Source organism: Pygocentrus nattereri, chromosome 10, assembly GCF_015220715.1.
Source record: "Pygocentrus nattereri isolate fPygNat1 chromosome 10, fPygNat1.pri, whole genome shotgun sequence".
NCBI lineage: Eukaryota > Metazoa > Chordata > Actinopteri > Characiformes > Serrasalmidae > Pygocentrus > Pygocentrus nattereri.
In genome coordinates, this window is record NC_051220.1 from 17,211,130 (window position 1) to 17,227,916 (window position 16,787).

Here is a 16,787-nt window from a genome sequence, read left to right on the forward strand (position 1 = left end):
ATATTGAACTGATGGAGCACTGAGTCTTGCAGGTCTGTTCTAAATGATCTATAATAATATATAATATACCATACTGTAAAGTGTTCATAGGAAAGTCCTGTAGGGTGTCTGATTTTTTTCCCCCAAAACTGATTTGATAATCTTTTGATCATTACAGGCATCCTGTGAAATCTATGAAACATATCGACGATGGAAGAAGAACCGACTACAGTACTATTACAACCGTAAGTGACAGAGTTGTGGCATATTCATGTAACATCTTATTCATTTAATTGTATTAATGTAGATGGCTAATGTGCTGTTTATATCCTTCACAGTACTACCACTCGGTTCGGGTGTTTGCTGGCCAAGATCCCTCCTGTGTTTGGGTTGGCTGGGTCACCCCTGACTACCATTATTATAGCAACTTCTTCAACCTCAGTAAGAACCGCACTGTAACAGTTACACTGGGGGATGAGCGAGGCCGAGTTCATGAGAGGTAAGTTTTCAACCGTTGGTTACTCCCTCTAATTTTCCTTTTTTTGTAATCCGTGAAATACTGAGCATAACTCACTTGTGTTTTACAGTGTGAAAAGGAGCAACTGCTACATGGTGTGGGGAGGAGATATCAGTAGCGCTACCCATTCGTCCAGCAGGAGTAATGTGGATTTGGAGATTGGTTGCCTGATTGATGTGGCTACTGGGTTGGTAAACTTCACAGTCAATGGCAAAGAGCTAGCAACTTCATACCAGGTAATGTTCTATACTACTACATATTATAGTGATTTTTAATATCTATTTCCACTTGTTTTGGTAATAGAAGTAGTACAGTTTGTACAAGTAAAAGGAGTCCAAAAACATTTCCATACTTTACTGATTTGGATGTCATCTGTGTGGTCCTGACCACAGCATTACCTGCTATTCAATTGGTCAGAAAATGTGAAGACAGATGCCACAGAACTTAAAGCTTTTTTTAAGAAAAAGTTTTTAATGTTTTCCTCTGGTTTTAGCTCACTGATGATTTGACAGTGATAGATGATGGAAACAGCAGCTTATCCAAAAAGACTGTTTCCAGTATTTCAGAGCTTTGCAGGCACTGCAGTGCTGACTAAGAGTCTCCCAGCTTCAGTCTTGTCGTTCTTGTTGTGTACTCGGCATGACTGATTCCACTCAGCCTCACATTCACAAGCTGTCCAGCTCTCCACCGGATGGGTAGACACACAGACTGATCTGAATTCAGGCAACTCTCATATTTTCTCTCTCTCTCTCTCTCTCTCTCTCTCTCTCTCTCTCTCTCTCTCTCTCTCTCTCTCTCTCTCTCTCAATCTCTCTCTGTGTCTCCCTCCTCCCTTCCTCACTCTTTCGCTCTGTGTTTGGTGTCTCTGTTTTTCTCTTCTAGCTCACTCACTGTCTGTCTTTATCTGTGTATCTCAATCTTTCTCTTTTGCGCCTCATTCTTTTTTTATATCTGTCTGTCTCTTTCCCTTCTTCCGTTGTCTGTCCTTCTCTGTCCTTTGCTCTCTGTCTCTCCTCTCCCTATCTGGCTCCCACTCTGTCTTATTCTCTCTCTTGCTCCCTCTCCTTCTCACTCTACTCCCTCTTTGTCTCTCTCTTTCTGTCTGTCTGTGTCTATCTCTCTCTCTCTCTCTCTCTTTCTCTCTGTCTCTGTCTCTCACTCATTATCTTGTTTTGGTTCTTATAAAGGCATACCCACTCTCTATTATGTTACTCTATTTCTTTCCACATTACACATACACACACACACACACACACACACACACACAAAAAAACACTCACACTTCACTGTATTGGGTGGTACAAGCTGACTCTTTTATGGGGACTGATGTGTGTAAAATGGCTTTGGCTGGTTCAGGAGCGCTAGCTGATGAAGCAGAAGTAGAGCTGTGCCTCCTCAGCTTTCTGAATCAACACCGCATTACAAACAAACAAGCTCAATGCAGAGATACAGTCTCTGATAAAGTGGCCTTGACTGTGTTATTGAAATTAAACAGTGCCAAGCAGTACAATTTAGATGTCTTTGGGTAATTAACCTTGGATGTGTCATTGCAAGCAGACAGCTTTCATCCACCTGCTTCTCCTCCTAGACTCTGACTCTCAGACTCCTGACATATTTTATCAGCTATGAACGACATACAGATGTTGAAGATGTATGCTGATCTAAGAATCTCTGTATCTAATCCACTAAATGTAAATAAGATGCATTCCGTCAGTGTTTTATGTTTGATACTGTTGTAAAAGCCTAAACAATTCATAAGTTATGTACTTGGAAACAAAAAATACATTGCATTTAACAGAGTATCATGCAGAAAACGGCGGGAGATATTGGAGCTGAAACTTTAGTTTGGGCTTCTAGCAGTGATCAGTTATACAGTTATAATTTGTATAATGTAATTTAAAATAGAAAGAAAAAGGTATTTTTAGATGTTTTATTCAGTTTTTTCAGTATTTGGAGGTCAACAAGAATCGATGAAAAGATTAATCATGTATGTAATTCTTTGTTTACTGTTATTTTTTTGTCCAGGTTTTGAGACTAAACATTCTGAATATTTGAATATAGAACGTTTATAGAAGTAGGATGCTTGCTGGCCATATATATGCAGCTATATCTCATTTATACTTCAAATGAGACTCCTGAATTATTCCTAAATATTCCTAAATATTGTGTGTACCTGCTTGCAACCTTATCTTGCCCTAAAGGGCAAATAGAGACTAACTGGACGAAATAGAGACTTTCTGTGCGTTCCATACAGCACCCCTCACTTACATGCACTCTCCTTTATATTGTTAGGGTTGGAAAGCAATGTTTACATCTGTCTGTATATTGTTAATCTCTGATTTTACTATTTTGCCCAACAAAAATATTTTAGATTTTACTTTAGTTATTAAATGTGGTTGCCATTAAAATATTAACAAAATACATGTGCTTAATAATCCAAAATAAATCAGATTTTGGAAGTTTTTAAAAACGTTCCATTTACTATTCACTCTTAACTCTGTATCTTTTTTCTAGGTATCGACACTGGCTTTTGTTTCTGGTAGTGTCTTAATTCAAGGGTAGTTTGGACACTAACCTATTTGTACTAGCTACATTCTCTGAGTGGACAGCAAAGCACTTTTGTATGTTCTCCTGGATAATAGTGCTGCTAAAAGCTGTAAATGTAATAAAAATGTAAAAGTAAGTGTAAAAGTGGAGATGGACACTCGACAGTGAGTGTAAATTGAAAGAGTGGTACTAAATTATGTGGCCGGTCAGTGTATATATATATGAAATATTTGACCGTATCTCCAGTTACTGTCACATGCTTCACAAGACTCGTGTTAATACTTTTTGAACCAGATCCAGTAAATGACCCTTAGATCATGATCTTGAATAGCAGGCCCTAGACTGTGAGGGTAGGTAATGCATTCTCATTCAGTGGTACACCTCATGGCTGCTGTCTTAGCTCTTTGTTCAGCAACCTATACACACATGACTGTGTTGCCAGATATGACATCAGTAGAATTAGTAAAATCGCAGGTAACACAACAGTGGTTGGTTTAAAAAGTGGCTATGATGAAAGTGTTTATAGTATGGTAATGTCTTTAACTCTGTGGTGTCATGCTGACAGCTTTTTGCTGAATGTCATAAGGAATTATTATGTTTCAGAAAAGCTAGAGCCCTTTTCACCAGCGATTCCATCAATGAAATTGTGGACAACTTTGCATTACTTGGCATACGTATTATAGATAATCTGATGTGGTCACTTAACACCAACTTCAGGCAAGCACAGCAGAGGCCTAAAAAGTTTTGATATGCATACAAAAACTCTTAATATCTCTTAATAGACAGTGAGCTCTCAGGCTGTATTACAGTGGTTGGCATCTTGACTGCTTATGACCTTAAGTTTCAACAGAGAATTATAAAGACAGCAGGGTTAAAATAGTTGGCACAGAGCTGAAACTTAACATTAATTCCACTCATTGCATACTGAAAACGCAGAGTATCATTAAAGACTACAGCTATTCCGCTCATACCTTTTACTCTTTTCTTCCATCTAAACTTCCATCTATTACAGCATTAAATCTCCTACTGTTTTGCTAAAAGCTTCTTTATTCAGGATATCAGGATGTTGAATAACCAAGATCTTTCAATGAATGGAAATTGTGACGACTGATGTGGTTATCCATTTGTGTCTGTTATATTGTGTGTAATCCTTTAAGAGTGACCACCACAACAAACATATTTCACTGTATTTAATACACAACAGTAAACAAGAACTTCAGCTAATCCTGGGTCACCATCACCACACATCAGTTAAAGTAACACACGGTGTGGATCTCATTCAAACAGATAAACATGCTGTTCAGTTATGCTGTCAGTAACATAATTTCTTCTTTGTAGCTCGCTGACAGAGGCTTGGTGAAACATGTTGCTTCTTGTTTTCATGTCTCTGCTAAATAAGAATTCAAAGTTTTCTCTCTTTTGCCATAACATATTTTTACATTTGAGTTATGTTAAAGGGAAATACATTGTGTTTGTTGAGCAGGTTGAGCCCAACACAAAGCTTTTCCCTGCTGTATTTGTAAGGCCCACCAGCCCGAATCTGTTCCAGTTAGAACTGGCCAAGATCAAGGTTAGTCCATCCTCAAGACGTTCTAACGTTATTTCTCTGCAGCAAAAGATTTTACAGTAAAGATGGTCCCATGGTCATCTCTGTTCCTGCTTGGTACAAACATGACACTTTGGATCATTCATAAAACATGTATTCAGTTATTAAAGTTAGGTTCACTGGGTGTAAAGGCTGAAAGGTAACCTCAGTGGGTCTTTTTGCAGTCTAGAAGTGATTTAAGAAATTGCTCATTTAACTCTAGTCCTGATCAAACCTGATTCAGATAACGATATACATATATTTGAGGAATTTGTTTTGTGTGTCTTCGTTAAAGGCCTAAAATTAAGGAAGTGAAATGAAATCTGAAATTAAAGGCTCATTTGATAATCTAGGGTATGAATTTGTCTATTATTGCAATTATGAGTTAACTATGATGGATGTGTCATGTTAAGTCTTGCTCTCTGGAGTGTTGAAACAATAAAGTGATGTGCTGAAACTGTGAAAAGGAAAAAAGTGTTTTTAGTCTAATTGCATTTGTATTATTTACTCATATTTGACCATTTTGACCACTTTTTTCCATTTGATAAGCAGTGTATTTGCTTATCACTATATGAGTAGAAACCATAGCCTTCATCAGCATGTTTTGATTATCTTCATATGAACCTGAACATGAAAATGATTTGCTTTCCATAGAGTGATCAGTTTCCAGCTTTCATCACCAGCATCTTGTGAGAGCAACAGTGGCTGCATGTTGCAACAAATGAGTGTATATATCATATTTAAGTCAATAGTTTGTTGACTTGTCTATAGGATTCCCACTAGTGCTGTGCAGCGTAGTCTACCGAAGGTGCTGGCCATATTGCTTTAAAAGCCATTAATGCTTTTGAGCGAGAATGCTACAAGCACATATTCTATTATAGCAACTCAAACGTTTGTGCCATTAATCATTTCTCATGTTTTTAACTCATTAGCTTTGACAACCCTGTCAAAATCACAAATAAACGTCCAGGTTGTGTTCTTATACACTTTAAAAAAATATGGTTCTTCAAAGGTTCTTTAGTAAAGACAGTTGTTCTATATAGAACCATCAACACTCAGAAGTATTTGCATGATTAAATGGGTCTTGGTGAAATCGTTCTTCAGATTGATACTGAATGCATTGTATGTGCTTCTATATAGAACCTTTTTGAAAATGGCTCTATATAGCACCTTAAAGAGTTATGCTATTCTTTCAATGTCAAACTTTTGATGCTTCATAGAATCATTTTCAAAAAGGTTCTATATAGAACCATATACAACACATTCTCCATTAATCATTAATTACCATTAATTAAAGAACCATTTCACCATGCTGAACTAGCTAAGTTGCAAAATAGTAAAATGCAAATAGCATTTGAGTGTTCATGGTTCTAAATAAAAACATTGCTTTTACTAAAGAACCCTAAAACAGTCTTTTTAAAGAGTGTATCACTTCTTGCATTGTGCATTGTATGGGTGTTAAAATGCATAGTTGTATCATGTCACAGTTTTGGAATGTCAATTATAATTTATCATACTAATTGATTTGTAAGAATTCTGTATACATCTGTCCACATTTTCCAGTGACTAAACAGTCATCCTGTTTACAAAAGGAAGCAAAGTCATTGTTGGTTCATTCTCTGTCCACCACAGAATGCTATGCCACTCTCATCAGCAATCTTTAAGAGCGAGCACAAGAACCCAGTTCCCCAGTGTCCACCTCGGCTGGACGTCCAGACCATTAAGTCAGTGCTGTGGAGCCGGATGCCAAACACCTTCCTGAAAGTGGAGACAACCCGGGTCAGCGAAAGGCACGGCTGGCAGGTGCAGTGCCTGGAGCCCTTGCAGATGCTGGCAGTGCACATACCAGAGGAGAACCGGTGGGTGCACATATAGACAAACATATAAATATATATATGAGCTTATATATAAACTGTCATATGAGATTGAACACGCACAGTCAAATTACATGTTTTGTTGATTTCCCTCTAGCACTGGGCAACACTCTTAAACTTGAAGAAATGTGGCATCCAAAAATGCTAATGTCACTAATAAATAAAAGGAGTAAATAAAAACTAATGGGAATCAGTTAGCATAGTCTCATTTGCATAATATAAACCGACCCCCATTACATTTTCATTATCTGCCACGTTAACGATTTTGGGCATAGATACTGAGCTCATGCCTGAATATAATGAGCTCATTAAACCCTTCCTTGTGTCCATGACCTTGCTACTTACATGGACAAACAAACAGTGTTTTCAAAATTGTCTCTTGGTGTGTATTCCCCACTTTACAGAAACTGTATTTAGGGCACTATTATAGGATACAGAATTCCTGTTTCTAATGATTTAGTACAGTACTTACAGAGCTCAGTCCTCTGCTGCAGTAGTCACATTTTGTTGCATTTGACACTTCATTTCCTATCCACTAGGATCCATTATGGGATTTATAGGCTCCTGTGGGATTGTAAGAGGGCAATTCAACATGGATTCTGAAATGGTATTTGTGGATCCTTAAAAAATTATGAATGTACTTGAATTAACTACAGGCCTTAACAAGTATTACATTTTTCTGTTTTCTATACCTGCAGGGTCTTAAAGAGCCAATCAGAAGAGAGCTCATTAACATATATTCTTCTTAAAGACACAGTAAAAAAGGCCACCGCTCATTGGAGGCGCCGCATCATGTCGCACAGCATCTTAAAATATAAATCCATTCTTTTTAATGAAGATATGCACACTGTTGCCAGCATTCACCATTGGCACACACTCAATTTCCCAGCATGTTACAGTGCATTTTGTCATTACTACATTGAATTAAAGCCATATTTAGACAACAGACATAATAGATCACATGTGGCTTGAAATTTACACAGAGAAAGGTAGTCAGTCTTTTACAGACAAAGGCTGATGGTCTGTTACCTCACCTGCTATTACTGGCCTAGTCTTTTATTCATCTTCTGTTAAAGATGGCTAAAAAAAAAACAGTGAGTTTGTGAAAAGGTAGTAAACTGATTAATAAGCTTAATAAATCATGTTGCGTGTAGGGTTCAAAAATTGACCTGACCTTGCGGTTTATTGTTGCTCTCACTGCAACTAATTCTATGTAGATTATACTGATTCTGTGTAGATTATATGTAAAGTATAGTAGCACTTTGTGCCGTATCTGTACGTGATGCCATGTTACATTGTGTGGTGCGGCACGTCCCACGTACAGTGGCCTTAAGGTTTTAAGAAAGATTGGAAATTTGTGTTTAAGGCATTGTGGGCCTTATGGCATTAACAATAGTGAATCAGTGAAGGGGTAAAAGGCACGCGGAACAGACAAACAAAAGCTTTTTTCAGCTATTTTATTAAAATGAGCGACCACTACACATTAATTTGCAGTATTTATTTATTTACACAAAACTTGTGCCATGTTGTCTAGTACCACTGTTTGAGAATTGTGTGGATGGTGCCAGAAAAACTATTAAAACAAAACAAAACGATCACACTTCCCTACTCTGAATCAGTACTTCACTACAAAAACAAAATGAAACAAAAGCTAAGTACTCTAAACTTCCCTAGCCAATAGTTGAAACTACATTTGGGCTACCAACCACCCTTACCTAGAGAACTAGACAGAGTAGGATCTTACGTGGTGTGCAGTGTATAGGTGTACCATTCTTACTTCTTTAAAGCCACAAGTGGTACAAATAATCAAATAACTGTTGATTCCCCCAGCATAAACCCACTGAAACACAGGGGTCAAAGTCTGTAAATGGAATTATTGAGTGTGCAGGTAAAATGCTCTTCTCTTCAGACACACTATATGACCAAAATCTCAAAACATTACACTGTCGTAGGGTGTCTCAATTTTCACAAGTTTGTAAAATGCCCTGCAGGATCTGCCCTGGCAGCTGTAAGTGCTATTATTATGAAATGGAAGCTTCCAGGTGCAAAAACAGCATAGCTGTAAAGCAGTAGAGACCACGCAAACTCACAGAGTGGTCCGCTTAGTGCTGAAGTGAGTAGGCCATAAAAATCACAAGTCCTCTGTTACATCACTCACTACAAAGTTCCAAACTGCTTCTGGAAGCAACATCAGTCAAATAAATGTTCAACAGTAGTTGCACAAAAGCCTAAGTCAATACGCGTAATACCAAGCATGAGCTGGACTCAGCAGTGAAAATGTGTTCTCTGGATGGATGAATCACGGTCTACTGTTTGTCAGTCTGATGGAGGGATCTGGGATTAGCAGGAAGCCAGAGAACGCTTCCTACAAGAATGCATAGTGTCAATAGTTAACAAAGTTTGGTGGTGGAGGGATAATTCTGTGTGGCTGTTTTTCAGAATCTGGGCTCAGGCCCTTAGTTCCAGTCACGGGCAATGTTAATGCTACAGCATACAAAGAGGATTCAGCTTTGCAGCAACAGTTTAGGGAAGGCCCTTTGCTGGTCCAGCCTGACTGTGCACAAATTGGGGTTCATAAACGCATGGTTTGGTGTGGAGGATCTCCACTGGCCTACACTGAGCCATGACCTCAACCCCACTTAACATCTTTCAGAAAGTCGACTGTGAGCCAGCCCTCTCATTCAACATGACTGACCTCACAAATGCTCTTTCGACTAAATGGGGACAATTCCCAGACACACTACAAAATGTTGTGGAAAGCCTTCCCAGAATAGTGGCGCCTATAATAGCTGCAAAGGGGGTCAACTCTATGTTAATACATATGATTTTGGAATGGAATGTCCAACAAGCTTATATAAGTGTGATGGTCATGTGTCCACATACAGTATACCTGGACTGCTGCTTGTAAATCTTATGCTCCTATCCTAATTACATCAGGAAGGGCTGTGGTTGGTCAGCACTCCTCAAATTACTGATGCCGGTTAAGTAAGTGTCAAGGGGAAGACAATCAGAAAGAGACTTTCACAAAGAAACTAGGCTACATGCTTGCATATACTGTAGCAGTCATGTAAATGTGACAAGATTGTGTGGGTAGTTTAAGTATAAAACTATGAAATGTAAAATACAAGAAAAAGTCAGGATATGGGCCTTTTAAACAATAATGCTATGCTCTGAATGTACTGTGTAATGTATCAGATGTGTATGTGCACAATGTGTTACGACAGAAAATACTGTTGCTATTTTAATTGCAAATTTCACCTCCCACAGAGATGGTTACAAAGCTTGCATAATGGTTGCCAAGATTTCTCGAGTCGACTGTGTGAATTCTGTTGCGCTAATGGTCTTAAACTGCATTACGACTGGTATTAAAAAGGTCTTAAAAAGCTTTAAATTTAATTAGCCTAAATTAAATTTGCCCTGTATGTCGCGAAATGGGCATGGTTTCAGAATAGCCTAACTCTGCCTTTTCTCTGTACAGCTGTGTGGACATCATGGAGCTCTCTGAGCAGGAAGAGCTGCGCAAGTTCCATTACCACACACTAAAGCTTTACTGTGCTCTCTGCGCCCTCGGCAACACCCGCGTAGCCCATGCCCTCTGCAGCCACCTTGACCAGTCGCAGCTCCTCTACGCCATTGACAACCAGTACCTGTCCGGCATGCTGCGCGAAGGCTTCTACAACGTTCTTATATGCATCCACCTGGAGACAGCCAAAGCTTCCCGTCTTATGATGAACAATGAGTTTATTATCCCTGTTACGCCAGAGACCCGCAGCATCAGGCTCTTTCCGGATGTTTCCAAGCACCACCAGCCTCCAGGTGTTGGACTTAGCACATCCCTAAAGCCCAGGCTTAGCTTTGCCCCACCCTGTTTCATCAGCACCAAGCGTGACCAACATCTCTACAGTCCTGAAATCCCTCTAGAGATTCTGAGGGAGAAAGCAATTAGCATGCTAACAGAGGCTGTTCAAGGTGGAGGAGACCATATCAGAGATCCTGTAGGGGGCAGCGTGGAGTATCAGTTTGTGCCCATTCTACGACTAATTAGTACATTGCTTACCATGGGCGTGCTTGCCAGCCAGGACATTCACATGATCTTGCTCCTCATTGAGCCCGGTGTTTTTGGGGAGAAGAAGGAGGATGGTGTTGGGGAGCCTACAGAGAAGGAAGGAGTGACAGGAGCAGAAGAGAAGGCAGTGGAGGCCGGAGAGGAAGATGCCAAAGACGCCAAGCAGCCAATCAGAGGACTGCTAGAGAAGAGATTGCCTGAGTCAGTAAAACGGCAGGTGGGAAGATACTCCTCTGCATTTGAAGTGTATGCCACTTATAGTTGATCAGTCAAAAGGTGTTTCGTGTCAAAAATTTGCTGCTTCAGTTCACTGGAGTTGACAGACAAAAAATTCAGAGATCACGTTTCATTAATCTAATTTCAAAATGGTTATTAAATGAAAAGACATACATTTATCAGAAAATTGCACAAAATTTCAGCGTTCATGTCCACATTTTTATTACAGTTCCAGTTTTTTCCAAGAGAATTTTGCTTTCATTACTTGAGTTGCAATTGGTGCGATGCTGATTCTTTAAAAACTACTGAGCTTTAAAATAAGTTGTTTTTAATTGAAGCATTCACCTGTGATGAATATCTAAAATCTGTCATGTTCAATCTACTCAAACACTCAAATACTGCTCTACAGGAAGAAATATATAGCTAACAATAATGTCAACACATGCTGTGTCAGGCTAAATTAGTTTTAAGATTGGATCAGATTCATTTTTTTTTCTGAACCAGCATTTTTTTTGCTGACATCAGTCTGATATTGATAGATGTTGTGGTATCTCTAGTTTGCACAGTGTCAGTTGGTGGTTTGTAAGCTTCCAGTTGTTAGCGACAATAGCTTCATTACTTTAGTTCCAAACCAAAGGACTATATTCACAGAAAGTACTTAGTACAGTCTCATACCTTTTTTATACAAACAAATCGAGTTTTTGTTTACTGTTATTTTTCATGTCTGAATTTTTTTGTTAGGAATGAAACAACAAAACGACTCATTAAAAATATAGTTAGTTATAAAGTACAGAAATATGAAGAATAAATTGGTACTTATGCATGTTCCATTCATCTGCTCCATAGATGTGCGAACTTCTTCACTACTTTTGTGACTGTGAGCTAAGGCACCGCATTGAGGCTGTCGTGTCCTTCTCTGATACCTTTGTGTCAAAACTGCAGTACAACCAAAAGTTCCGATACAACGAGTTAATGCTGGCTCTTAACATGTCTGCTGCGGTCACCGCTAAGAAGACCAAAGAGTTTCGCTCACCACCACAGGAACAGGTACGTGCTTCAGAAAGGGTGGAAGTTTTAGTTCTTCACAGTAGAGGTTGTGGTGTAATGCAGGACATCAACATATTCTAAAGTACTATGTAGGAATGGTTGTGCTTGGCACAAAGGTTGTGCTCGGCCCTGAACGTGGTTACTTCAAATAATGAATTTGCTGTATGAAGCATCTCGTCATTACAGCTGGGGTTCCTGTGCAGCATCACTGCTTATTTAAGTGAACAATGATTACAAAAAGTATAGCCCCTTTCAAATTTGATAAAAAAAGCTACAGGCAAAAGTTTTCACATAGAAGACTTTTTTTCTCATTTTTACTATTTTGCCCATTTTAGAATAGTGAAGGCATTAAAACTATGAAACTGACACATAATTAAGCAGTGACCAAAAGTGTTAGCACATCTTCTATTATTAGCAAGAGATGTTCCGACTGTGGGACGATGCTGATATCCGGTATTTTTTGGGAATGTATCTGCTGATGCCGATGCATTAGCATTTAGAAAATCTAGAGCTTGAGACTAAGTATAACATTTAATTTCTATTGGGCTATTGCAGTAAAGTTAATAACATGCAGACGTTTTAGCGCAGCAGCCTGGCATTGACTAAACTGTCTGCTCTTGCAGTGTACATTAAATACTTTGTCAAATATTGGTGTGAAATATTGCTCAAATTTAAACATCTATTTGATGCTGATATCTTTTAAAACAAATATCTGCTAAGTCCGATATGATTCTGATATCAGCTCTTAAATGATCTCCTGTTGCAGTGATACAGCTTTACACACTATTGATCATTCTCACAGATTCATGAGGAGCCACCTGAGGTGATTTTCCAACAGGGCTGAAGAAGATACTCATAAACAGAAACTTTCCTGTTGCAAAACACACTTTTTGGAAGGCATTTAAAAAGAACAGTTTATTTGGATTCAGCCTATATAAAGATTTAATTACACGTGTATAATCATTAAATAACTTATAAAGCTGTACTTTAATAGTAAAGTAAAATAGTAATTTTTTCATGAGTTCTCTCTGAAGTTTGACTTTATACTGTTTGATAATGTGTTACATATGAGTTTCTTTACTTTGAAGATCAACGAATCATGGATGTTGCTTGGTGGCTGTCTCTTTGACTTTATTTCTGGCCATACAGTTCCTGTTAGTTCGTCTGAAAGGTACTGAAAGGCAGTGAACAGTTTTTGTTCTATATACACTTAAAAAAAGATTAAACACTTGAGTGTTTAAGCACAGTGTCAATATTTGCAAAATGACTCAAGATAGTCTGTGAAGTGTGAAGTGAAATCACACAAGCTGTATCAATGTACTGACAAAGTTTCTTTTGGGTAATTTACCACAGCTTAAATGAATCAAATAAAAATCTGGATAAATGTGGAAAAAACACCTCCTCATAATGCTATAAGAATGTATACCCAGAAACCTAAATAAAAGACCAGAGTCAGAATTTATAGTGGAAAGATTTCTCTGAAATATAACAAGACAATTATATACTGGCTAAATAAAAGACCTTTGACCATCATTAAATCCCCTGTCAACATGTTTTCAAACTTTTCAAACTTTGTTGTAAGAGTAAAGATGTGATGCCGTTTACCATTGTAATGTTCAAGAAATATATGTAGATTAATAGAATTTTTAGTAGCAAATCCATTCTCCAAAATATCAAAAAAGAATTTTTAGGGAACACCACGGTGTTCTTAGATTTCATGACCCATAAACTCTGAGGTCCTCAGGTCTTTTTTTTAATTCTACTTGGGTCTTTACTCCAGAGTGGCCACAAGGTTGAGAGGATTTATTCTTGTCATGGCTGTCATTGTGGTTCACCTCTGTGCTTTTGTTCTCGCTCTTCCACAAGTCACATCTCTTCCCACCTCTTTCTAACAGTTCAAGGCTGTATCTAGACGATATATTCATCTTAGCGCTTCTAAGCCTAACCCCCTCCATTTCTCCCATCTGTCTCTCTTTCAGACTCAGGAAATAAGAAAGGGAAAAGCCTATGTTTGGAATTTTCTCAGGGGGTTTCTCTCTGAAGTTTGACCTTTATTCTATTTGATAATGTGTTAGATATGAGTTTCTTACCTTGAAGATCGATAGATCATGAACGTTGCTTGGCGATTGTCTCTTTGACTTTATTCTGGTTGTACCGTTCCTGTTCTTCTGAGTACTGAAAGGCAGTAAAGCAGTTTTTGTTCTTTATACTCTAAAAATGATGGGACTTCAAGGGTTCTATAGTGAAGAAAATGGCCCTATATAGAACCATGAATACTCAAAGAACCTTTTGTGTGATTAAATGGTTCTTTGCATTGTGAAAGGGTTCTTCAGATTGATGGAGAATGTACTGTAGATTGTTCTATACACAACCTTTTGGAAAAAGGTTCTATATAGCTTTAAATTACAATGTCTTTGCCTTTTCAGAAATGTTATATAACCATATAAATCACAGTCTCCATCGGTCTTCAGAACACTTTCATGATACCCTTTCATGATGCAAAAAAGCATTTAATCACACAAAGGGTGTTCATGATTCCCTTGATAAACCATCATTAAGTGTGTAGTCCTGTAACTGCGTTTGTGTTTCTCTCAGATCAACATGCTGTTGAACTTCAGTATGGGGGAGGACTGTCCATGCCCTGAGGACATACAGGAGGAGCTCTATGACTTCCACAACGAGCTCCGTCTACACTGTGGTAAGACCAGAGTCTCCAGATACAGTCTTAAAAAGGATGCTTCTTCAAGGGTTCTTTAGTAAAGACAATATGTAGAACCGTGAACCCTTCATTTGCATTCTTAAATGTTCTAGCATTGTAAAATGGTTCTTCAAACTGACGTGAGAACGTGTTGTATATGGTCCTCTATAGAACCTTTTTGAAAACGGTTCTATATAGTACCAAAAAAGGTTCTGCTGTTGTAACAGTGTAAATCTTGTAACAAAAGCAGAAACCTTTTTGGTGCTATATAGAATCATTTACAAAAATGTTCTATATAGAAACATATACATCACATTCTCCATCAATCTTGGTGTTCTAAATAGAATCATTCCCTTTACTAAGAAACCTTGAAGAATCATCTTTTTTAAGACTGTAGGTCATAAATTGTAAAAAAAATCAGAGAGTTACTTATTACATGTGATAAAAGGCCCAAAGTTGCTAGGTAATTACATACAACTGTCTTATCATCACTAACTTTTTAAGAAGAAAGGTCCTGTGGGGGTCCTGACTGTTGAAGAACAGGGGGAAAGGGGGTAACAAAGTATGCAGAGAAAAAGATGACCTACAGTCTGTAATTGGAGAACTATGAAGTGCACTGAAATGGTAAGTGGAGCTGATAAAATGGACAAATAGTATAAATACAAGGCGGTGTACTTAACAGTTATCCAGGAAATTTACTCCTAATTCCAATTTGAACCTCCAACTAAAATCTTATTTTTTAGGCTAATCTAAAAATCTGAAGATCTTACTGTTTGAGAGAAAAAGCAACAGAAACTCGTTCATCTTGTGTTTTTTATTTTAGTTGGCTCTCCATAATTATCCAAAATGTAAAGAGTATCCGGAGGCTCGTACTCAAAAAACAACTAAATGTTCTTTTTATTATAAGGAATTTTTAAAAAGCTATTCTATTTCATATGTGAAAATGGTTGAAGTAGCCATTAGTATTATTTTTAATTAGCCAGTGGATGAGTGTGGGTCTCCATATAGTCTTTAAATTTTAAAACGAGACAAAGAGCCGAAGCTGAGTTTTGCTGTAGGAGAGCAAACAATATTACATTGTTGTTTTTGCTTTATTTTTTCCCCTCACTGTTCCATCCAGCAGCAAGCCTCTCTCTGCAGATATTTCATAGTTCAATGCCTTGCCTGATAGCTCTGACATCTGGCTGTTGTCTTAAATAATTGAAATGGCCCTCACCCCTTTGGGGACCAGCAGGAGGAGATACAATGCAATGACAACAAGAGTGCCTGCACAAATCATCCATAGTTGTGCCACATTCAAGGTTTAAGGAGAAGAAAAGAGTGAGGGAGTTAGGTGGCTTTGCCTGAAGATGGTGGCATATATGTCAGATTAATCTCACTGGTGTAGTTAAAGAGAGCCTGCTTTCTGTCTTCCTGCAGGTATTCCTATGGAGGAGGAGGAAGAGGAGCAGGACACGTCAATTAAAGGCCGCCTGCTGGCTCTGGTCTACAAGATTAAGGGACAGCCACACAGAGCAGAAGAGAAGCCGATGGAAAAAGAACAAGCTGCTCCCTGTAAGAAGCATTGCGCACAGTACTGCATTTGTCATAATACAGGGCAGATACCCTTTTGTGTTCATTTGTCTTTGAATCTGCGTGTTAATTCTGGCCCAATTACACACATTATGTGTCCCTCACAGCTGCATTCAGCTATTACCTTTTTCAAAATCTCTGCATAATTGCATCATTAAAATGTAAACAAAGACATTAAGAGTGGTTTGACATGAAATTTTAATGCTTTTAAAAGCTGCCTCAGAGAAAGCTTAGCATGAGGTGGCTATAAATATGCTGCCTGATGACTGAGACATTGTTCTATGATATTTTATGGTTTGTGAAAGGCATTTGGCATGAAATATTACCTATTTGGGCATTAGTAGGCCCCAAAGGAAAACAAAGAAACATATTTTTTTCAGATTTACTAATATTTTATCCTCATCGACATTATATATAAAAACACAGAAGGCGTGTAGATTCAGATTAGGATAGTATTTGGATAGTTAAAAAATAGCTATGTTTGCGTTTTAGACAATGTGGCTCCTGGTAAATTTCACCACCACTGTAAAGAAATCCAAATCCAAGTTTCTTCACAGTTAACTATTTGACATCAAATCGCTGTCAATCTCAATGATTAAGTTATGCAGAAATAAAAAAAGAATGTTGGATTCCCTCTTTAAAGTCATGGATTTTCCTCCTAACCCAAATTCAGTCAATCAGCCAAG

At 38.1% G+C, this 16,787-nt stretch overlaps 1 protein-coding gene across 4 annotated transcripts in view; it reads left to right on the top strand.

The window, feature by feature from the left end:
- Window positions 1-16,787, top strand: part of LOC108430665 (ryanodine receptor 3-like) — a 329,117-nt gene that overhangs the window by 171,441 nt on the left and 140,889 nt on the right. For all 4 annotated transcript variants that reach the window (XM_037541686.1, XM_037541687.1, XM_037541688.1 and 1 more), the window contains 9 exons: window positions 158-224; window positions 318-478; window positions 567-732; window positions 4,527-4,613; window positions 6,261-6,487; window positions 9,981-10,785; window positions 11,631-11,831; window positions 14,427-14,529; window positions 15,949-16,083. In XM_037541686.1, coding sequence (XP_037397583.1) covers window positions 158-224; window positions 318-478; window positions 567-732; window positions 4,527-4,613; window positions 6,261-6,487; window positions 9,981-10,785; window positions 11,631-11,831; window positions 14,427-14,529; window positions 15,949-16,083 — 1,952 coding nt within the window. The remainder of the gene's footprint in view (window positions 1-157; window positions 225-317; window positions 479-566; window positions 733-4,526; window positions 4,614-6,260; window positions 6,488-9,980; window positions 10,786-11,630; window positions 11,832-14,426; window positions 14,530-15,948; window positions 16,084-16,787) is intronic.